The sequence below is a fragment of the Xiphophorus couchianus genome, chromosome 2 (genome assembly GCF_001444195.1).
Source record: "Xiphophorus couchianus chromosome 2, X_couchianus-1.0, whole genome shotgun sequence".
NCBI lineage: Eukaryota > Metazoa > Chordata > Actinopteri > Cyprinodontiformes > Poeciliidae > Xiphophorus > Xiphophorus couchianus.
The window spans coordinates 33,055,035-33,078,336 of record NC_040229.1 but is presented as its reverse complement, the minus strand read 5'-3'; the positions used below and the strand labels follow the sequence as shown (position 1 = coordinate 33,078,336).

The 23,302-nt window shown below is 37.0% G+C and overlaps 1 protein-coding gene across 3 annotated transcripts in view; it reads right to left on the bottom strand.

Moving 5' to 3' along the window:
* Positions 1–6,770: 6,770 nt before the first annotated feature.
* ano1b (anoctamin 1, calcium activated chloride channel b) overlaps positions 6,771–23,302 on the bottom strand; it is a 44,380-nt gene continuing 27,848 nt past the window's right edge. The window contains exons 11-25 of one of the 3 annotated variants that reach the window (XM_027999163.1): positions 21,910–22,070; positions 21,720–21,802; positions 20,933–20,944; positions 19,142–19,216; positions 18,659–18,727; positions 18,354–18,555; positions 18,003–18,114; positions 17,846–17,903; positions 17,317–17,417; positions 16,414–16,556; positions 15,527–15,679; positions 12,683–12,735; positions 10,333–10,517; positions 8,707–8,812; positions 6,771–7,404 (exon numbers count right to left, since the gene is read on the bottom strand). In XM_027999163.1, the coding sequence (XP_027854964.1) occupies positions 7,147–7,404; positions 8,707–8,812; positions 10,333–10,517; positions 12,683–12,735; positions 15,527–15,679; positions 16,414–16,556; positions 17,317–17,417; positions 17,846–17,903; positions 18,003–18,114; positions 18,354–18,555; positions 18,659–18,727; positions 19,142–19,216; positions 20,933–20,944; positions 21,720–21,802; positions 21,910–22,070 (1,771 nt within the window). In that variant the 3' untranslated portion in view covers positions 6,771–7,146. The other 2 variants (XM_027999173.1, XM_027999183.1) reach the window with 2 other exon arrangements.

The window sequence follows — 23,302 nt, the reverse complement described above, 5'->3', positions numbered from 1 at the left end:
AATGCATCTGACAATTTGCAATGTTTGAGAATAATGTCCTGTTCACACTAAATGTTTAGGAGTAAAATTATTTGTGATGTTAAATGAAATCCATTGTCAGATCAGAAATTTTGTTCATGTGATTTGAAAAAGTATTAAAGTTATTCTAATATAAGATAATTATTCTAACTTGATATTTTGAGTAAAAATAAATCGAGAAATTTGTGCTCTTTAGGTGAGGGCGGTTTTTCTTGCTTAGTGAAATAATTGTTTGGTAAAAATGGCAGCATTAAGTTAAAATTCACAACTCAAAATTGATGAAAATGTTTAGACAACTTGTCTCTTGTTGTTAAATCAACTTCATGAACTTTAATTTCTGAGTTAAACCAATGCAAGTTTCTTGTTGACTTAAATTGCATTTTTGAGGCAGCAGGTGGACTTTCATCTTCAAGTTAAACCACCTTCAAATGTTTTAAAGTGTTCATACTTGTTTAGCTATTCTTCTTAGGAACATTTCTGTCATATTAACTATTTACTGAAGACCGATGGGCCTTTTGGGGACCAAAGTCTGGTCCTAATATGGTGGGCCCCTTGTTTAGAGTCAGGGGTTAGGTTAGGAGGTGAGGTATGAATTAAGTTGGAAGGATTACAAATAGACCAGTTCTGGTTAGGTTAAGGGACAATGTCTGAGTTAGACATAAATACTGTTATTAAAATGAATGGATGTCAATGCAACGTCCCACTATGGGTAGAAATACAAACTTGTGTGAAGGTGTATATGTGTGTGTGGACAATGTATTTATAATACCTTGTGGGGACCATTTTCTGTACACATTGTGACGTTGTGGAGATCCATTGCTCCTTGTGGGGACCAAAGTCTGGGCACCATAAGAAAGTTGCTGGTTTTGGGTCAGATGAACAGAGGCAAGGTAAGGTTTATTCAAGCTCCTTATTAATCCTTTATGCATTACCACTGGTTTGAGGATGCAACTTAGAGCCGAGGGCAAGATTTGGACAAACACCATTTCTGAACACTTTCCAGACTCTGGAGGTGAATTGGGCACAACTGTCTGAAAGGATCTCAAGGGGAATGCAATGTAACCAGAAAACATGCTTGATAGTTGTGCTGTTTCAAGAGATGAAGGGAGTTTTTTGAGAAGAACGAGGTGAAACACCTGAAAGAAACTACAATGCTAAGGATAAAGGTTAACCCTTGGATGTGGGCATAGTAGTAATGAAATTTAAGGTAACCTCTTGCCAGGAATAGCAAGAGGCTGAAGAAAACCACTGGATGGCTGATGGTGAACATTGTTTCTGCCACAAGTAGAACATAGAATAAGATATTATTTTATGTCTTTCTACCAGGTAGGTCACCAGAACCTCTGTCTGATCAGAGATACTTTGCTGTCCTCACTGATATTTATGAGTTTCAACAAGACAGCAACCCAAACTCTGGCTCAATGAATCCTAATTGTAGTTTTGTCAATTATCTCTAAATATTATTACGTAACCTCTGAGTAAATGCTAATGGTAACTTAACTGAATAGTAATGGCTGTTAAATATAACTCACATCAGGTAAGCAATAACTCATTGTCGACAAAAGAAGCATACTGCAACATGTAAACAGTAAATTTACATGTTCAGTTCGAGTCTGAAAAAACGGGGTGAAACAGCACCATCTGCTGGTAGAAACAATTAGGTTGCACAACATATCTAATATTTTTCACCTAACCTTACTAGCTCTATAGCTTACTTTTAACCCATAGTAAAATCACCAAAAAAAAAAAAAAGTTATATACATGTGTGGATTCTGCAGAAGTTGCATAAAGGTTCATTATTTCTTTACACATCAGAATGTACTTCTCTCTTTGTGGCCTGTGAGTCCCATGCTCAGCACTTTTTGTTCTATTGTTGTTTTTGTAATATGTATATATATATATATATATATATATATATATATATATATATATATATATATATATAAGATATAATATCTTATCATTTAAGCAGCAGAAGTTTGCTCTGCTTCACTCCCACCTCTGCGCCACAATTTTCTGAGCTTGTATGTGGTGCAAAGTGCAGCGACATGAAATTATGCAGCCGACAGAAATACCTGTTGAGGAAAGCTGCTACCATGGAAGCAGATTTCATTCTTAAATGATTGAGCTTCCGTCTCTCACCTAAAGTCTCTCCTCTTAGACCAACAATTTTGGACTTTGGAAAACTTGTATTCATAAAATTGATGTTAAATATCTGTATGTCTAAATATGTTGTAAAACTTTGGGATGGAAATTATGGCAATAATCTGGATTTTAACAATTAATTTTATTTCAAACATACGTTACTAATTCCAAAAATAAATGTTGTAGTAATTCATAATATACAATCTTCTCCTGAGTTATTTGTAAAAGTTGGTGGGATCTGCTGTAGCGTTGTAACAGGATTGAACCTCCATTAGACCACTGGACCCTATGTGGAAATACAAGTAGCAATTTAGACACCCTACAGGCATCATTGACATCAGTCTTTATGAGTGGTTACTAAAACAGGAGCAGCTGGAAAAGGATTTTACAGCATTTCTAAACAGGATCACCTGACTGTCACGTGACTTGTAGAAAAAGAATCATCACTGTCATGGACAGCAGATCAGTGGCCTTGCAATTGCCGTTGCTGTCAGAGGTCTGCTGCATTTCTGTAAATGATGGGGGATTAATGCTGTGCTTTTCACTCATTTATAGTTGCTGAAAGCAAAGACAGCAACCACTTGACCCCGGCTGACAAAAACACTTGTCAGTACTACACTAGAGCTCCCCTTCCCTAACTCATTATAGATCTTTACTCCTCCTACATATCTTCCCCTCTTTAACCTTTTGTTTTTCTAACTGCTTCTGTCGCCTCTGCTGCACCTTTCCCCTTCCAACTATTTCTTCAGTTCTAACTTCCTCTATTTCTTCCTTTATTTCTTATGCATCTCCTCTTTAGGTCTCACAACCACATATTTGACGCTGGCAGTTTGCAGGTAATTATAGGTAATCATCTAAACGGACAGTAATTACTTGGGGAGGGGGAGTGCATTTGCCTTCGATTTATCTTTTCTATATTTTCTATTGATGCTTTGAATTTGACTTGCTTTGGACAGTCCTTAATTTAGCAACACTGTACTTAATAGCTGTGCTCACTCTCACTCTCTGACTCTCTGTCATGGACACAGTGACCAGCTTTCAACCTTAAATTCTTTCTTCAACAATGTATTTATGTTAACAGAAGCACAAGTTATATAACTAATATAACATCACTAACTCTCAAGAGACTACAAAACAGCCAATTGCTGTTGAGTATTAGGGTCACATGTGCTACCTAAGCGAATCTGTTAGGTATATTAACTGGAGGGGGGAAATATGAAAGATTAGGACCCGTTGGGAGGAGCAGAGCTGCAGGTCAGTTAAATGTGCTGAGTTATAGGAGCCTACTACCATAAACCGAGATGAGATGAAAAAACCCGTTTGTGTGAGATATAAACTGCAGCTCTGGTGAGTGTTTCTGTGTGTAATGTAGCAGTTAGCTGATGTCACTCAGTGTTTGTTTGTGTAGCTGCTAGATTACTATGTAATTCCAGACGCTCATACTAGCTTTGAACAACCCATATGTGAACAATAAGGTGCCTTAAATAATTATTGAGCACTTGTTTAGATTTTTTTTTTTCACATTACATGTTAACTAATTTATATGGTGCATATTTATTGAATCTCTCATGGATGTAATTTATATTGAACTTTATATTTATTGAATATGCATATTGATTGGAAATGTTTGTTGGAATTGTCTATAGTGCAAAGAGTGCCATTTATTGAATTTGTATGCACACTGGAATGATTGGATTATATTTATTTATTTGGAAAAATGGTCCCGTTTTATTATTCAGGCCAAGTTTGATGGCAAGCTGAAGGTCCAGGCCTAGAGCCCAAGAAAGATTGCACTTTTGGTGTGTGAAGACTTCTGATTCTCCTGCCAGGCTAGTAGGAGGCTCCTTGCAGCTAACGAACAATTTTGTCCCCACTCTGACCTGACTTTTGTCAGCCCATGACCTGCACCAAGCACTTTATAATTCACTTGCTTGGGACCTCTAACCAACCCCAGCTTGGGGTGGATGAACTGAAGGGTGTGGGTTCATTAATTATGGAACTGTGGGATTGATCATTTTTTTGTTTTTTCTCTGTTCCACATTTTTATATGGCCATTTGGATGTTTCTTTTCACTGTATTGTAAATATGTATATAATTTTCCTCACTATAAATACAAGGCATTTTATAGACTGGATGCAAACATCCAGTCTCTCTCTGCTCCTTCATGTGTCGCATCTTATCTTCTGAGAAATTAGCCCATTTGATCTTTTTATTCACCAACCATTGATGTATATTTCAGTATATTATCTTTACAAATATGCTACATTATGTTGTAACAAAGAAGGCCACTCTGAGAAATCTAGCTGGTAGGTCACATTAAATTTGTTGTCTTCACAAACCTGAGTAACCACTAACTATTCTACAGCTTACATCAACTACACCCAGAAAAAGAAAGTATTTATGGTACAATGTACTTTTTGAGTGAATACAAGTGTATTATATGCGCTCACCAAAATGAACAAAGGATGCTTGAGCTCCTCTCCCCAGCTGTGTGTCTGTGTGTGTGAGCAGCAGCCGGTGCAGGCTATGCCTCCCCTTCGGTGAATCAGCAAATGTGAGAGTCAGCAATTGGCTCCAAACTGCTGATCATTGTAGAGAAATCAATACGTTGTATAGGAACATTTTTCTGAACGGTGGGTGAGGTCATGGCTAGTTTCACATCGGTACCTCACTCACAGAAAGAGAGCTGTCTGCTCTGCTAGTGAAAATCTCAATCTAATCACTCAAAATGCATTGTAAAACTGATTTTCTTTCTACTTCTGTGTGACTGAAGTGAAACCAGGAAGACTGTGTGAATGTAGACCCTGGTGGCGCCAAAATAATTGAAAATCCTGACAGGAGAGAGAAACTTATTTATGAAGTAGCAAGCATTAAAAAGCTACTCTGAAAACATGACACAATGCTACAACTAACTACTATCTCCACTCGCAAAGTTTGTGGCACTTAAAGTCAGATTGTGGAAAAAATGTATTCATCAACATACCATCTTCACTCCTGAATAGGACATGGATTTCTCTACAAGTAGAAACCTGAACTGTTTCTAGGAATGATGACCACTGCTAGAAGTGAAAAGATGGCTGGATTCTCCTTAATGTCATACAAATATGGGACAAAAACAAGAGCGATATTTTTACATAGATCTATCAACCTATGACTTAATAGTTTTGGTATACAGAAATGATTAAGAACAAAGTCAGTTCTAAATCAGATTCACATGAGTCAAATTGAAAGTGTCTTGGAGCCACTTTTCTTAACATCCTGTACCATTAACATGGACATTTTACCAAATGGCCACTATTTGGTAACATACTTTTTTTCTTACTTGAATAATTTCTTGAATACTTTTTAAGTGCTATTTTTACTTGATTAAAATGTTTGGATTCTCTGTGGGTAATTCATGCTTCGTAGCTTCTGCCATGTAAGTTGTTTCCTTGATTTTTATAGTTAATTGTTGTGGTCCCCTTGCTGAATATTAATTTCCTTTGGATTTATTTTCATATTATGATCTGCTGTGTTTTTACTTCAGTTCAGATCTTACTATATTCTGTTCAGTCCCCTGTATTACTGAAAATGTCTTGCCATATAAATTATTCATTTGCTTTTAATTATTGCGTATTCGTACATTTTGATCCTTGTACATTTCTATTTAGATTTCTTAGATTAGTTTTATCCTTTCTTGGTTTATCCTTGTCCTCTACAGCTTTTATCATGTCCTTAGTCTTCCATGTATTTTTATTGTATTCACACTCACCAATAATCTTCACTAATGCCATTCACCAAACAATGTGGACAGGTTTTCAATAACCATGTAAAATATCAAAATCAATGGTGGCTAAGGTCAAATAAAATGTATCTGTCTGTCATCCTGATCTGACATTGGCACACTTTACAAAGTGTTTTACTAAGACTACCAGTTAGGATTTCACCTCTGTTTGACCAAACAGCTTAAAATTTTGCACACTTTTTAGATGAATCCTGACTACAAAACACAATAAATATTATTCAGTTTTGAGCTATCCCTCAAAATTTAGTGTTTTTTTTTTTAAATCAAATTAATAACTAAGCAACGTGGGCAATTGTTTTATTTAAAAAAAACAACTTTAGATTATGGCACATTTCAAATTTAGTGCATTTTCTGGCACGGTCATCTGTAAATTGAACCTGGAGAGACTTAAACAAAAAATAAAAAAACATGAATGAATTAAATGAATGAATTAAAGTTCTGACCCTTGAATCCTGGCAGAAGACATGGTGCTGTGAATAGCAGTAAGATGAATGGAACAAGGCAGAATAAATCCACGCTTCATCTTAACAAATTGAGTGAGATATGGTTGAGTGAAAATTTCAATAAATCAGTATAGTTTCTGAAAACTGAGACCAGAATGTCTGGCATCAGCCATGCAACAGTCAGCCGCTGTTTACTTGTTTTTGAGCTCATATCATCTTCACCTGTCGAGATTAGTAAATGCATTGGGTTGCTGCCATTTGAGTCACTGCTATTTGAAAGTATTTGAAGTAATAAACTGGCTAATAGATCTATAAAATTAAAACAATTACACTGTCAAAAGTTGTAGTACCAACTACAAAGGCAAATCCTTTTCAACACACAAGATTACACGTTACTTTATTATTCGTAAATTTTATACAAATTGTGATATCTTCATGAGCATTAATAGATTTATATGCAAATGTTCTTTATGTTATTATGCATGCACAGTTGAATAAAAATATAATGAGCAAAGAAAAGCTGAGGAAACAGTTATGGACTGACATTTTCTATCATAAAACTTTCTTAAATGCAGCACATGGAGAACAGCTTGCTTTTCCCACACCTGATAGACCAGCCGCTCTTAAAGATGTTGGAATGTTTTAGACGTCAACAGAAACAGTGACTTCAGGATGACCTGAGTGATTAATGAAAAAATATACTCTCTGTAAGCTTTGATTTGCTAAGACTGATTAATGAAGACAACCTTGCTACACTCAGAATTGTTTGGTGCCATTGGGTTGCTCTTTCGAGAACAGAGGGGCCGTTGTGCTGTTGTTGTTGTTGTTGCTTCTTCTGTAGGTTTCCTTGATGCTTGATGATCCCCCTCTCTCAAGTATATTGATCATTCCTTGTTCTTGTCTCATGAAGAGTTCAACCAGCAGAATTTTCTCCTTGTGGATCTGTTGGCTGATATCTTTGGGGATGTCCGGGATTAGCCAGTCAACAATGTCATTCATCAGCATCACAACATTCTGGCAAAGAATAATGAAAGTAATTAATTAAATAATCAAGCAAAATATAAGAACAAACAAAGATAACCTGTGTAAATAGAAAATCGTTCCTTTTTTTTTTTTGCATTCTGTGTAAAATAGTCAGCCAAACCAAATTGGCCATAACCAGAAAATGTAACCTTCCACTAAAACTATACTACACTGTAAAATCTAATTAATTCACCTTACTTTAAAAGATTATACAAACTAATTGCCTAAAAAGAAAGTAAAGTAAGCTTAAGGTTAGTGAATAAGAAAACTTCAATTATTTTAAGCGAGCAGTACTAAATCAAGTAGTACAGCTAAGACAAATATTTTAGTTAATAGAAGAATTAAAACATATTTAGGCCTACTTTTGCTTAACCATCTAAAGTCAGATTGTGGAAAAAAATTATTCATCAACATTCAATGTGTATTAGATGGTTTTGTTTAACAAAAGTAGAAGTCAAAAGTAGAATTCATTAAGTGCTGCAGGTCCTAGAGAAGCAATGACCTGGGTGAAGTAGATAAAAACAGCTTTTTTAAAATCATGTTCAGATGTTAGAATTTGTGATCTGAAACATTTAATGTGTCAAAAAAAGCAAAAATAGAAGAAATGTGTACATTTTTCACAGCACTGTAAAGTCACAGAAAAAAGAAAGTTTGCCTTTCAGTAGGAGGCTTTGGATGTCGGGACATAAACAATAACAGTGTGGAATCTGTGAGTTTATGTGCACATTTTATCCATCCATCCATCCATCCATTGTCTGTTCACCCTTGTCCCTAATGGGGTCGGGAGGGTTGCTGGTGCCCATCTCCAGCTACGTTCCAGGCGGGAGGCGGGGTACACCCTGGACAGGTCGCCAGTCTGTCGCAGGGCAACACAGAGACATACAGGACAAACAACCATTCACACACAACACACACCCCTAGGGAGAATTTAGATAGACCAATTAACCTAACAGTCATGGTTTTGGACTGTGGGAGGAAGCCGGAGTACCCGGAGAGAACCCACGCATGCACAGGGAGAACATGCAAACTCCATGCAGAAAGACCCCGGCCGGGAATCGAACCCAGGACCTTCTTGCTGCAAGGCAACAGTGCTACCAACTGCGCCACTGGTGCACATTTTATATCCATCCAATATTTCTACTGCTGACATTATTTTGTTTTAGATTTTATATGTTATGATCTATTTTTCTTAGGTGTTTGCAAATAACAAATTTTTAAAATAAATGAGATATCATGAGCATTGTTCTGATAAATATTTATAGAAAAGAAAAAAATCCTGCTTTCTCTTGTTACCTGAAAAACAATGACAAAGGCAAGTCGTACAGCCAGGACCGCCCAGAATTCTTTAGAGATCTCATATGGTGTTAGAGACCAGGGAGGCTCTCTGTAATCCTTATACCTGTGAGACACAAATAGTAACAGTACGGTATAATCAGTGCGACCTACTGTTTAAAAAAGACAACATCTGTAACCCCAATTCATTCACCTGTCAAAGCTTTATGGAAGAGCAGTGATGAAAAAGCCACTGTTTGGGAAAACTCAGATCAAGGCTGGACTGAAGTCTGCCTTGATCTGATTGATCTGACACAATTATTATTTTTATTAATCACCAACTACAGTTCTCTTGTTTGATCCAAAATGTCAGTAAACCCCATACATGAACCTTTAAGAAACTAAAAGTGAGGTTTTCTGTTTCTATGAAAATATCTATATGTGCAAAATTATTGGGAAAATAATATTGTGCAGAATGATTATGCAGCTAAATGACACACATTTTCCCATCTCATTTTCATTTTCATCTGTTTAAATAAGAATTCAAATTTTACCAATGAACATTTCTGATGTGAAAAACGAACACTGAGCAACTAAAATAACCTCTAATTTTTTTCAATAACTGTGATCTGCCTCCTATTAATGGAGGTTGTTAATTTCTTGATGTGTTGATGAACTTTCTGTGCAGCAACATCCACACCAAGTTCATGGCCTTTTACTCCACTGCACTAAAGGAGAATAGTAATGCACACTGACTGGTTAAAACAACTTATTTAACCTTGGAAACAATTAAAAGCATCCATCTGATTCATGCTTTAGTGTAATTGAAGTATTGGTTAATGTATACATTGTTCCCATAAGTCAAACTGGAAGTGATCCACACCATTTTAGTAGGCAAGTGCATGCTCAATGCATAATGGACCCATTTCTTCAAGACCAATGAAAGCAAAATATGTGGATGCTCTTGGCCAATGTGCAAGAGAAAGAAACAAACAGAATGGCTGCTGTCAGGATCGACCTGTATAAGACAGAGAGGGAAAACTTGTATAATATCGACAAGCTGCCTCTGATCTCATACTACGATATAGATGGAGTGTGTACATCATGGAGGAGCTAAGCAGCCTGAAATCCATAGACTCATACAGTCAATGTTTCAACAGCTTTGCAAAGAACATCCAAACTCTTCACATGAATAACAAGGTTCTAATTACTGGCACAGTGAGTACATGTGGTAACATCCACATAGGCTACATGTTTATCTTAGTTTGCAGATAAAAGCTACATTAGCTACGCTAATTTTGCTAGTTCAGCAGTAATTACTACAGTACCACAAAGGTGGGTAGAGTACTCAAAAATTGTAATTGAGTAATAGTAGTAATGTACTTATATTGTTCATAAGTTAGATGGGAAAGAGGTGGGAGCTAGTTCTAAGTTTGTGGCTTGTTTATTGTTGTTGTAGCAACTGCCTGACAAGCTGACTGTCAGTTACAAAGTTTACAAAAGTGTGACATCACATGACTGGTTAGTTATTCCCGAACTAACCAGTAGACACATCCTGAGAAATAGTTACTCAATTTCAGAAGAAAAAATAGTGAAGGGAATTGGTGGATGTAAGCAGTGAAGAGACAAAACAAGACTGATGCTCACCTGCAAACTTCAATGGGATAGCCATAAGGCATTGGATCCATAGTTCCTTTGCCATGCTCAAAGTGACTGACATTAAAGTAGGACAGCGTATGGTTGACAAATCCATGCAAGGAGCCATCAGGGCTGTACATATACTGGTAGACCATCCGAGGGATGAAGTCTGATGTGAAGGAGATGACAAATGCCTAGCAGAGAGGTGGAAGATAAAAATTTAGTCAGGGGAATTTAATATAACAATGGCCTATGCAACTTCAGTTACCCATGGGCTATCATATAAACTTCCATTCGATTCAATTCAGTTTTATTTATATCATGCCAATTCACAACGAATGCCTTGTGACATTTTACAGAAAATAATATCTACTCAACATGCATAGATTCCAATTGAACCCAGTTATCAATTAATCAAATTGAGCTTATTAATTGAAACACAAGTAATTGAAAACACTTCAAACAAAACCCAGCAGAGCATCGAGTCATTGACTTGCAGCATTCACTCCTCCTGGACAAGGCTGTAGCGACGGCAATCACTTGGTTTGTGGTGTTGACTTTAGAGCAAAATGTAGCAACAGTAAAGAAGAAAACCTCCATCAGCCATCACCAACCGAGAGTGATTTATAAATGTTACTTGAAAGCCATATAAACACTGGAAACTAGACTTGAAGTTACCCAATACGATGTATTTCATTCTGCAAATCATATAGTGACCCTGAGTCACTCCAGCATCATCAGACTATAGCTTGTGACACACAGCAGGATGCTGATGGAGTGACAGAAACTGGCCTCAGCCTCTTCTGACTCTTTCTGTTTTGCCTTCTAAATGTGCCGCCACAGCCTCACTTCTCTTCCTCTTCTTTCTGGCTGTTGACCCCGTCCAAATCCTTGTCCTTCCATCACCAGAAATGTAACATTAGTTGTTCTTCAGCTTCATGTACTATTTACTTGCCAGTTGATGGCTTATGAGATGCATAAGCCATCAACTGGATGATTCTTGGTTGATCTAATGCTTCACACATTTACCTTCACCTACTGTGAAGGTAAGCTCCGGTAAGCAGCTTTCACCTGGGAGCAATTTACCAGTTCAGGACAGATTTAGAAAAAAAGTCTAAAAGAAATATCCAGATATATGATTATCATATTATGACAACTTGTTGTTGAGGTCAAGAATATTCAACAGAGATCCATACAATACATTTTGATCAACATGACGCAAAACTGAAAGTGTAGGAAAAAGCAGAGAATGGTACATAGTAACTTAGATGATGTACAAACGCATTTGCAAGTTGTTGAAAGGAGCAGGAAACTGCTTTTTGTTGTGCACAAGTGACAATTTGATTTGAAGATTGAATAAGTAGTTTTGAGAATTTCAGTTGTGTTCTGAGAAGTGCAACAAAGCGACTGAGAGAAACTGTAATGAAGAACTGAATATTTAACTTTCCTGATTGTTTTAATGGCTGCATATAAACCAGTGATTTGAGAAGTCTAAAGTAATAAACAGTACAGAGATGCTAATCATGGCAGCATGGTCACCATGCGCCACAAATAAACACAAACTAAGCTGAATGTTGCGCAATTCTGCTTGCCAGTTGATGGAACAGTCCATTCCATAACAGCTGGTGTAAAATGCTTAAACTTAATGCCATAACTATGCAATGGGATAGCGTGCAACATCTGTATCATATCTGTATCATTTTAATTTCACAATTAAAATGGTCTTAATGCTGGCTGGCTGAGAATCACTTGACTAAGATTGACAAATATAATTGTTGAAGTAAAGTAAAAGGTGTTCAAAGTAGACAAGGGGACAGTTGTAAGTGACATAGTAATTAAACATGAACACAACATTAAAAGGCAAACATGAGAAGTTCAAGAAATATCAGAGACTCCGACAGCAAAGGGAGACGTTGTGGTCTCAGTTTTTGCCAGTGATCATTGGAGCACTCAGGTCTGTGACACCCGAACTGGGACAGCGGCTTCAGCACATTCCCAGTCACTGAGATGTCTGTCGAAGATACTGGGGAGAGCAACCCCCCCCCCGTCCCATGTGCCATGACAGTCCACAGCTGCTTGCTCTAGTGGCTTTTCCAGGAAACCAAAGACTTCAAGAATCTAGTCTCTTAAAGAGATTTCTGATCTTTTAGCAGTAATCTATAATAAAAATTCTCAGTTCTGCCACTCAAACTACCTTTGGCTTCACTTTTGCCTAATTTGACATCCATCTTTTTCCTCCTCCTTTCCTAGTTTTATAGTCTCTTTCCTCTACTGAAAGTTGTCACTTATAGAAACACATTTCACTTGATCATAGTTTGAACCAAAGCATTTATACTTACAGATAGGTGTATTTACTTACATTAATGACGACAGCAACTTTTGCTACTCCTCTCAGAATATCATACCATATACCTGCAAGCATAAAAATAAGAATGATCAGTCACTGGACACATAATTATATGGAAGCGTATTTCTGTCACGGAGGATAAGAAAGTTTTGAGCACTATCACGTTATAAGGTGATAATTATATTGTACAAGCTTGATACTTACAATAACCTCCAAACGTATCGGAACAGCAAGGCAAATTTCTTTGTTTTTGTTGTACAGTGAAGACATTTGGGTTTAACAACAATAGATTAGAATGAGACGAGGGTTAAAAATGTCAGCTTTTATTTTCTGGCATTTACATGTAGGTGTGTTATAAACAACTCGGGACATACCACCCTTTGTTTGAATCCACCCATTTTTCAAGTGAGCAAAACTATTGGAACAAGTGATGGACGGGTGTTTCTTGTTGACCAGGTGTTGCCTTTAAAGTTGATTGTTCAAACATTAAATAGCTCTGCTTGACCAGTCTACTTTTTGGCCAATGCTTAAAACTATTGGGAAGGCTTAAGTATAAACATAGTCGATTATGTTTATGCTTAACCTAAACATAGTCTATGTTTATCCTCTTTAACAAGAGGAAGCACACAAGCTCATCATTGACAGACCAGAGAGCTGTCTATGGGAGAAAAGCAAGCCACTTTGAAGCTGAGAAAAGAAGTTAAATCACTCAGAGCCATTAGACAAACTTTGAGCATAGCAAGCACAACAACTGACAAGTTATGAATAAAAAAGAAATGACTGGTGCACAGAGCAACAGAGGGTGCTCTGTGCACAAGGAAAACAACAGTAGCTGGTGAAAGAAATATTGTGAGCTGTGAAGAAAACCCCCAAAGCATCAATAGTATCAGGGGTGAAGGAATCACAATCCACTGTTCGAAGAGCAAAAATATAGAAAACCCAAAGATGCAAACTACTTATCTGTAGTGGGAATCAGAAGGCCATATTGCAATTTGCAAAGAAGTAAAGAGATGGCCAGAAAAGTTGTGGAACACAATCTTATGGACTGGTGAGGCCAAAGTGATAGAAAGGCCAAAGTGTGGAGAACGAAAAGAACTGCTTTGGATCCGGAGCATACAAGTTCATTTGTAAAGCACTGTAGAGGTAAAGTCATGGCTTGGGAAAGCATGGCTGCTTCTAGAACAGGTTCATAAATTTTTATTGATGATGTAACGGATGGTGGTAGCAGCAGAATGAGTTTTGAAGTGTACAGAAACATTTTGTCTGTAAATTTACAGAGAAATGCATCTCAAGTAATCGGGAGGAATTTTATCATGCAGCAGGAGAATGACCTAAAACAAAAGACTTCATCAAAGAAAACAAAGTGGAAGGTTTTAGACTGGCCAAGTCAATCACCTGACCTTAACCCAATAGAGAAAGCATTTCACCTCCTGAAAAGGAAACTAAAGGGAGAAAAACCCCGAAACAAACCAGAACAGAAAGAATCTGTAGTAAAAACCTGGAATAACATCACAAATGAAGAATGCAACAGTTTGGGGATGTTGATGGGTCACAGGATTGAGCCAGTCATTGCAAGCAAGGGTTATGCCACCAAATATTAAATACTATTCACTTTAAGATCATTTATTCCTTTACTTCTGCTCACCTAAACATGCTGTGGTGTAACACAAATGGTGAGATATCCTAATTTACCCAACACACCTACATATAAATGCTAGAAAATAAAACCTGACATTTTGAACTCTTGCCTCATGCTTATCTTTTGTTGTTGAGCCCAGATATCTTCAGTGTACAACAAAAACAAAGGAATTTGCCTTGCTGTTGCAATACTTTTGGAGGGGTCTGTATATTGTGTAAACATGATCACATATTGTATAAAAGTGATCTTTATAAGCGTGATATGTGGTAGTATGCTTTTAGTGCAGGTATAAAGAAGGCTAGTACAGTGGCTAACAGGAATTGGTCAAGTTTTTCTTCATGCTAAGTCTAAAATATGGAGAGATACTCTTGCTGCTGCCTGTTATTTAGGAAATCATTAATAGTATGTTCACTCTGAGCAGGATCCTAAACAGAATGGGACCGCACAGACAGAAAAGTCAGTCTGCTCCTCTACATGCTGCGTTCCTAACTGATTGTCTGGAATGAAGCTGAAGTTGGCTTCCGATTGTAGCTTCTGAATCGGGAAATGTTCTACTTTAAAATGCAAGTACATTAGATTTTAAAGTAGAACAGATTAAAGACGCTCAAGGGAGTGAAAATTATGTGGAATCGCTCTTTAGCCATTTCCTGAATTGGAAGCTACAATCGGAAGCCAATTGCAGATTCATTCCAGACGGTCAGTTAGGAAACGGAGCCACATCTACAGGAAAGGACTGACAATTCCTCCTGTGCAGTCCCATTCTGTTTAGGATCCTGCTCAGATTGCACATGCTGAGCAGGATGTGCATTCTGCATTCTGCTTTGCCTTGTGGTTTCAGCCACAAGGCAAAGCAGCATCAATATCTCGCCAGGAAATCTTGACCAACTCCTGTTAGCCACTTTAATAGCCTTCTTTAGCATATTATCTGGATCATCATCATCTGGATGGATGAAATTAAAACATTTGTACAATATAATTATCATGTTTGCACAATACAAGTATCATGTTTAGACAATATAATTCTGACATGTATACAATATAATTACCATGTTTATACAATATATTATGTTGGGGTTAGTTTGTACAATGTAAATAACATGTTATAGAGTGATGGTGCTCAAAAATGTATTTTCCTTTGTGACAGCAATATGCTTTCGTATCATTAACCTCACTGCGTTGATTGTGTTGTAACTTAATCATATCATAGAAAAACGCACCGATATCTTTGGCTCTTGCTGCCACTGGTCTTCGCAACTCGGTCACAAATTTCTTAGCATCAAGCCGTATTTCGATAATGTTGTTGAGCAGAGCAAATAGAGGAGCAAGAGGGAAGGATGCTACAAACAATGTGACAAAACCAAACTGGATAACTGGAAAAGAAGAGCAAAGAATAATTGTATTTATTTATGTAGTGCTCATCCAAAATAAGGTGGTCTGCTAGGCTTATAATACACTGGGGGAAACCTTGCATATGATACATGGTTGCTTTCAAATAATACTGCATAAATTAGACAACAAATGTCTCTAATAATACACTAATTGTTTCTAGGTTAATTTAAGATGTTAAGATGAAGATGAACACACATCTCTCAATGACCTTTTTGCTCAGTGTAAAGAAGCAGAAACTCTCTGGAAGGAAGCAAGAAAGGCAGTTGGAAAAATTCAGTTTTTATGTTTAGTTTAAAAACCTCACATATTAAATAAAATGATCAAGAAATCTGATATTACATCTTTTTCAATCTCAAATTGGGATCAAGTCCTCTCCATTATGGTTAAAGTTCATCATTCTCTGTGTATGTGGTGGGAAACACTCAGTTCTGTGCTTGAGTGGATGCCGACTTCACTTAGATCTGCATAATGTACTGAAATATGAATGGTAAATGGACTGAGTAAATAGATTGGTCATACTGACCAATCAAAGCACACCAACCACACCAGTGCTACGTTCACCACGTCTCACTTACAAAGCAGAAATATTCATACATTTACCAAACAATAAATCTTCTGATTGAGCCACATATTGCCTTTTCCTTTTCCACACCACATCTCTCTGTCAGTCACTTACAGAAAATGATTGCATGCAAGGATTTTGTTTGCTACTGACTCATTTCCATATATTCAGGTGTCAGTCCACCAAACGGTTCCAAGAAATGGTCTGTCTCATATCTCCGCAGTTTCTTTTGTCTCTCTTCTTCTTGAAATGCTCCTTGTTCCGACTGAATGTATCGAATTAGCTTCTTCAGTTTGCTGAGGAATGTAAAAAAAAAATCACAAACACAAGTTAAGCTTAGCTCTAAAGAGTTTAGCTCTAAATTGACTTGGATGAACAACTAACAAGGATTAACAGTTGATTAAAACTTCCTTGTTTAAAATTGTCTTTTTCAGTCACCACCCCTTTTAACAGAATCATAAAATAGACGTTATTTTGTGCCAAATTAGCCTGGTAAAACCCAACCCCTTGTCCTATGCTATTTGTTTCGTTCAGAAGGCTCTCAGCTATCGAGAAACGATTGATTCCTGGAGGCGTGGACTCCAGGAGTTTTAAATTTTACCCAATCACTAACTTTTGTCCATGATGTATGTAAAGCACCAGTTCAACACTATAAATCTAACAGGAGACTACCTGCACTGTAAACAATCGCCCTCCACTGCAAAGAGAGAAGCACCGAGCCCAACAAGGTGACTGTTGATGTTAACTCAATATTTTGAAGCATGACCAACAGACTGAATGACTTCGTTCACTTCCTCCACTGCCGTTGAGGCCTACAGGCAGACTACAATTCTAAAACAGTACAGAAAATCAACAACATTGCTCAGAAGTTGTTCTTCTGTCGCTGATTGGCCAGGTCAAAAATTGACCGGAGAGAATCCGAGTGAACGGAGAAAGCCCAGACTGTGCTGTAAGTGAGGTATTTTTCGAGGGTATCTGCACAGGAACGCAATGGCAGGGCCAAATCCTTGTTAATCAGATCTAATAAAATAAATGCAGAAACGGAACTGTACTCACGGTATTCCAATCTCAAAAAGGTTATTTTGAATTAGCTGCTTCCCCAGCATGGTAATACTCAGCTGGATACATAGCTCCATCAAACAGCTTCCATCAGAACACTGGAAATCAGGAACACAGTAAAAAAAAAGTTAAACCTGAACAAAATAATTGGGCCCATGTTCTTAAAGACCAGGAGCCTTATGAGTGTGTGTGTTCAGAGATCAGACTGAACTGCAGGAACATGATGATGAGCAGTTTATTAGCCACTTCAGATTTCCCACAGACCATGGAGCTCTGCACAGAACTGCCCTCCTACAAGCCCACCTTGCATTGGGAAACTATGGAGCCTGGTTCCCATTTCAAGTTCTCACAATGTTGGAATTCCTCGCAAATAGCGCTTCATAACATCAGCCCCTAATAGTTAGAATTCCTCAAATTGGGTCCTACTGTTTTTGTTTTTTGTAATTGGTTTAAGAAAAACAAATATAATTAATCTATATTAATTAATAGATTTTGCTTGCAGATGTAATAAAGACATAAAGTTTACCTCCTCCATTCTGTAAGACTCAAACACATATAAATATCTGCCTGGTCTGCCCACCAGTCTACAAGGAAAGTGAAATGAAGAAATAAATATTCAGCTGATGACATAAATATGATATACTGAAACAACAAAAAAGAGCATTAAAAATTAGAGTAGCAACCTTCCCCTGAAGAAAGCGATGTAGATGATTGGGGTAAAAGCGTTGACAAACTTGAGAATGAAAGTCTTAAAAATCAGCCGTTCCTCGAAATTCTTCTCTGTTTTAGGGGCCTCTGCCACAAAACAGGGACACAGAAAAACAATTATTGAGAAAGCTAAAAGAAAATAAAAACTATCTATCTACTGTATATATCAATGTATCTAGAGATCTATTTATATAGATCTATCTATACATACATACAGATATATGTATATATATATCTGCCCACCAGGCAGACAAAGAAGAGGAGTTGGAGACATTAGACTCTAAAGTTGCCATAGCGCTAACCTACTATTTAGGTCTTTTCCTTACCTAGGACAGTAAGCCAGCGAGCCACAGCTCCATACACTTCATCCAGGATCAGAATGACCACCAGGTTAATGATGGCTGCAGTGGTTTTTACTGTCAGTTGTACGTGGCTTCTTGTGGTTGGACTGGAGCTCATATATAGAGCAGCTTTGGTGGAAATCCGGTAAAGGATCACACCAAACACAATGGCAAACGTAACCCCGATCTGTTCAGGAAAACAACATGAAGACATTCAGATGTCTTATTATATTTCACAACATTTATAGGCGACATTGTTGGATCACAGCATAATGACAGTTATGACTTACCATCAGCAGCATCATGACAATATTAGTCATGTATGCAGGAAGACGGTCTCTACATGTGAGCTTTTCAACCTAAAATAAAAAAAATAAATGCTTTACAAGCCCAGCTGTTATAATCAAAATTAAGCCCAATTTTGTGTCGGTAATATTTTTTGCAGAATGTGTTGTGACACCAGTAGATGGCAGCAGATACTGTGACTTGAAAATAATGGAAAGAAGGTTTGCAGAGGTTTTTGTGAGGCCCAGATGGTTTTGGAAGTGAGAGGATCAGCAGAGGTCTACCACCAACAGGCCACAATGATCAAACTACAAGGATTTTTACTCCATGTTTCTATTAGTACGAGGTACTAATACAGCTATTTATTTTAATATATGATTTAATTCGAGGCTTTTGCGAACAATTCAGCAACTGAACACAAACACACACACATAGGAAGACAGATATCCTTTACTGACACTCTCAACTTACAGCAAGTGATATCTTACCTTCTGTGGGGATTTTTTTTCTTTCTTCAGGGACTTCTGCATCACTCTGAATTCATATTCAGCCCTGGGATGATCCTGTGATGGTGATCAAAATGAAAAATGATGGAAATAAATTTCATTTTATTTCATTTTACTAAGCTTATTTGCTGGAGAAATCACTGAGTATAATATTTCTTCCAAGATAGGGAATAAGATTCTTTAAAATAACCTACATATTGATCAGAAACCAAAATGTCAGAAGGCCATATCATGGATGTAAGAGTTCCTGTTAGTGTAATAGACATGTAGGTATGTAAAGCATGGCAGATAAGAGCTGTTCAAAATAACATGTTTCTATAAGTCACTTTAGAGATTTGTACTGTTGTAGTGTTGGCAGCTAAACTCACAGACTCTTCGAATACTTTCATTATTGTTCAACAGATCAGCTGTGGCGCCACCTGGAACTCTTAAGATGCAATCTGAACTTTCTCAAAAATGTTGCATTGCGGTAAATCTTAACTCTAGAACTTGAATCCTGTTTGGGAAAATGATGACCAGAACAGTTTGTGAATCATATGTAACCACGCTCAAATTGCGACCAGTGCAAAGGGTAAGAGAATGTGAACAGGAAATAACAGAAACAGTTCAGAAGTTAAAAGTTGCAAATCCATCTAGAAAATTAGAACAAATATGAAATATAGAGTAGCCACAGTCATTGTACAAACAAAGTATACCCTTTTAATTACAGGACCCAATCTGCTCCAGAATGTTCTTCATCTTTGGGGAGTCAGTAAAGTATAGTTTTATGGGTCTTATGATCCCAACCCCCAGACCCTTTAGTCCAAATCACAAAGCAGTTTCTAATTTACTATGTAGTCGAATTTAGACATTTTATCCCTGTCGACAAGGTGTCTGACCTTTGAACTTTTCTTTTTACTTTTAACTTTCCTTGGCAATGGTGTATGCTAGTTATACAAATACATTTAACTGCTTACAAATCTGATTTGGCTGACTTTGTGTTTTTAGCTGTCAAACTTTTATTTTAGGGGGAACCTAAAAACTCTGTGTACATCTAAATCTGTATCTGGTTCTCTTGCATAGTTCTGTGAGCTTCTGTTTTTCACAATATCAAACTACAATTGAATTGTAGATGAGTTTGACATATTTTAACTTCAGTAGGACTGACACAGGGTCTACTCAAAATGAGGAGCACATGCTGCATCATGTGATCTCCTTTGATGTTAGTTTATTAATGACTTTGACCTTTTTGTTAATGGCAAGAGAATGTTTGTCACTTCCTCTGTAGACTAGCATCCTACATCTGATTCTGGCACAGTCCTGAGTTATTGTAATAATAAATGTGCTACATAATCAGTTCAAATTGCACTTTTTAAACAGAAAGTGCCCCCAAACATTCTTTACTTAATACAATTTTTATCACAACTTTTCTCAATTTTGGCTTCATCTCTGCTTAACAAGTAATAATGTTCTAAGTTTTGTACAACTTCAGATAGTTGTTGATACCTTTCCAAGCTGGGATCAATTTAAAAAAAAATCCTGCATTGATTGAAAAAATATTGTATAAAATGTTGAGAATTGAATTGAGGAAGGGTGTACTTTTTCCTTACCATGACTGTGTTTTGCTGTCATACTCGACATTGTATATAAAGTGTAAAAAGTGAAAATTGTTGGATTGGAAAACAAGGTGATTTTAAAGAAAAATGCCTTGCAGTGGTAGCAGAAAGGCTGTGTAGTACAGAGTGACCTTGACCTAGAGAGGAAATTAGTAACCAGAAAGAAAGTTTTCCAAACCTTCAATGCTTCCTGTAAAAAAACAACATAAAAACAGAACAAAAAAACAACAGGGACAAAAGGATTGTCAGTCAAGTATAACAAGGATAATCTTAGTATACATTCACACTAATGCCATCATTTCTTCCCATTTGGTTTAGTCATATATAGACAAGGTAGAAGCAGTCAGTGTCTTACCTGCAGCAGAGAGCTCTTTTAGTAACCCCAGTTCATAATAAAACTTCTTAGTAGATATTATCAGATATAACTGTTTTGATAATGGTTGTTTATTAAGGCTGTGTTTTCTCAACCGAACAGTGTGAACATTGATACACCTTTATTTGTGTACTGGGGCTGCAGAAAATTGGCAAAAACGTACTAAAACAAAAAGACACAGCTTACTGTAATAACTGTATATTATTGACAGCCTAAAGAATTCAATGATGACCGAAGTGATGATTCAAAGAGCACTCTATGAATATTTGCATTAGTAACACATGACACATTGTTTTATCAAAGATCTGGCTGACAATATCACATTAAATGTAGAAAACTACAATGGACATCTGCCAGGTTAGAGAAAATATGGAGGACTTTATAATACTTTTCTATATCTATAATGCCCTTTTTGTCATGAGATCTCAAGGGGCTACAAAGGGTTAAAACCAGAACAAGCAATTATGTTCAATAAAAAATTAAATACATAAGAGATTTAAACAAACATCTAAGAAAGTTAAGCAATAATTTGCTGAAAAGGAACATAAAGTTTTTTTAAAGCAGACAAAGACAGACAGACAGATGGACTCACCTCTTCATCTTCAAACCCAGTGAGGTCCCACTCATAGTTTAGTCTCATCTGCCTCCTCTTCCAGTGCTCCATAAACATGGCAGCTATAAGAATATTAGACATGCAGTGAGTTGGACCTCAGTAGACATAATAGGGTATTAACACAATTTTTGTACTTTTTGAGGCCTTGTACTCAAACTCGTTTTCTCACCCCACAGCGCCATGAATATGGAGAAGAAAACCGTGGCTGGGTTATCAAACAGGTGACCGGCACGAGCAGTTCCACATGCTGTACTGAGTTTCCAGTAGCTACACACTCTGTCACACAGGGGACACATGGTGATGTTGTTCTTTGGATCACAGATCTCCATGCTGGAGTTCAAACACACAGAAAAACATATTTCTTTTACTTCAGAGGTTGTCGATTTCTAAACCTCATTTAGCTCCAAGATCTTCAAACTGCTTTATCCTAATGCTAAAGGATGCAATAACTCCAAAATTGTACACAACACACATATGAGACAGGAAAATCATGACATGAAATACATCACATTATGTTTTTTATTGTTTAAACTACAAACCAGTGAAAAAGCCTCTTTGGAACATTGTAGTTTAACAGTATATTTAAAACAGTGTCATCCTAAGACATATTCTAATACTATTGCTGTAATCATTGTTGATGGATGGCAGGGCAGTACCGTTATTTAGCACTTTGTTTTTTTTTTTACTTTTTCACTACTTCACATCAAATGTCATCAGAGTCCTATAAAATTTTGTCCAATAAAATCACGTTTTAAATTTGTCTGTCCCAGTCAAACACATCCTCCTCCAGCAATAGATAGTCCATTTCAGACCAGAAGTCAATTGAAACTATAAAGGTCTGCTTCACATTTGTGCCTTGGGTGTTATTTTATAGTTGAAGTAAAGGACACATCCTGGTCACTCCAACATCCCTTACAGTAGAACAAAAAGCTGAGGCGATGCATTTAGTTGAATTGGTTCACTAGATAATTCAGTCGATGAGATGTCTCGACAAAATCTTTTCACTTTTGCTTTTTGGAGAAAAGGAAAACTCCTCAGCTGGTTGCTGTATACTGTAGAAGAAAGGTTGTTCTGGTGTACACTCGTCAGATTCACTAAAGGACTGTGTTCTTACAAAACCCTTCATCTGTTCATCTAACTCACAAAACTCTCTCAAAACGTGAGGACTGATGGCACATGGAAGGGTAGTTGTCTGGCAGTCAGATGGTTCTGATTTTGCTGTGGCTGCATGTGAAGACGGGCGTCACCAACCAGTATAACGACAAAAAGGTCTCACCTCGGAAAATGCCCAAATGACCAAATAGTCATTACAGTTTGCACACGTTTAAGTCAACTTTTATGTAGGAATTGGACACATACCATCCACATGTAAGTAGCTATGTAAATTATTACTTTGGCAAAAAGAGTTTGATTCTCAAAAACCAGCACATTTCTTCAACCAGAATAAAAGTGAAATATTTTCCACCTCCAGAGAACTGGAGGAATTGCAATCACAAAGAAAAGGGAAGGTCTGAGTTCAGCCTGATGAGGGATTTATGGCTACAAATTATATCTGTTATCCA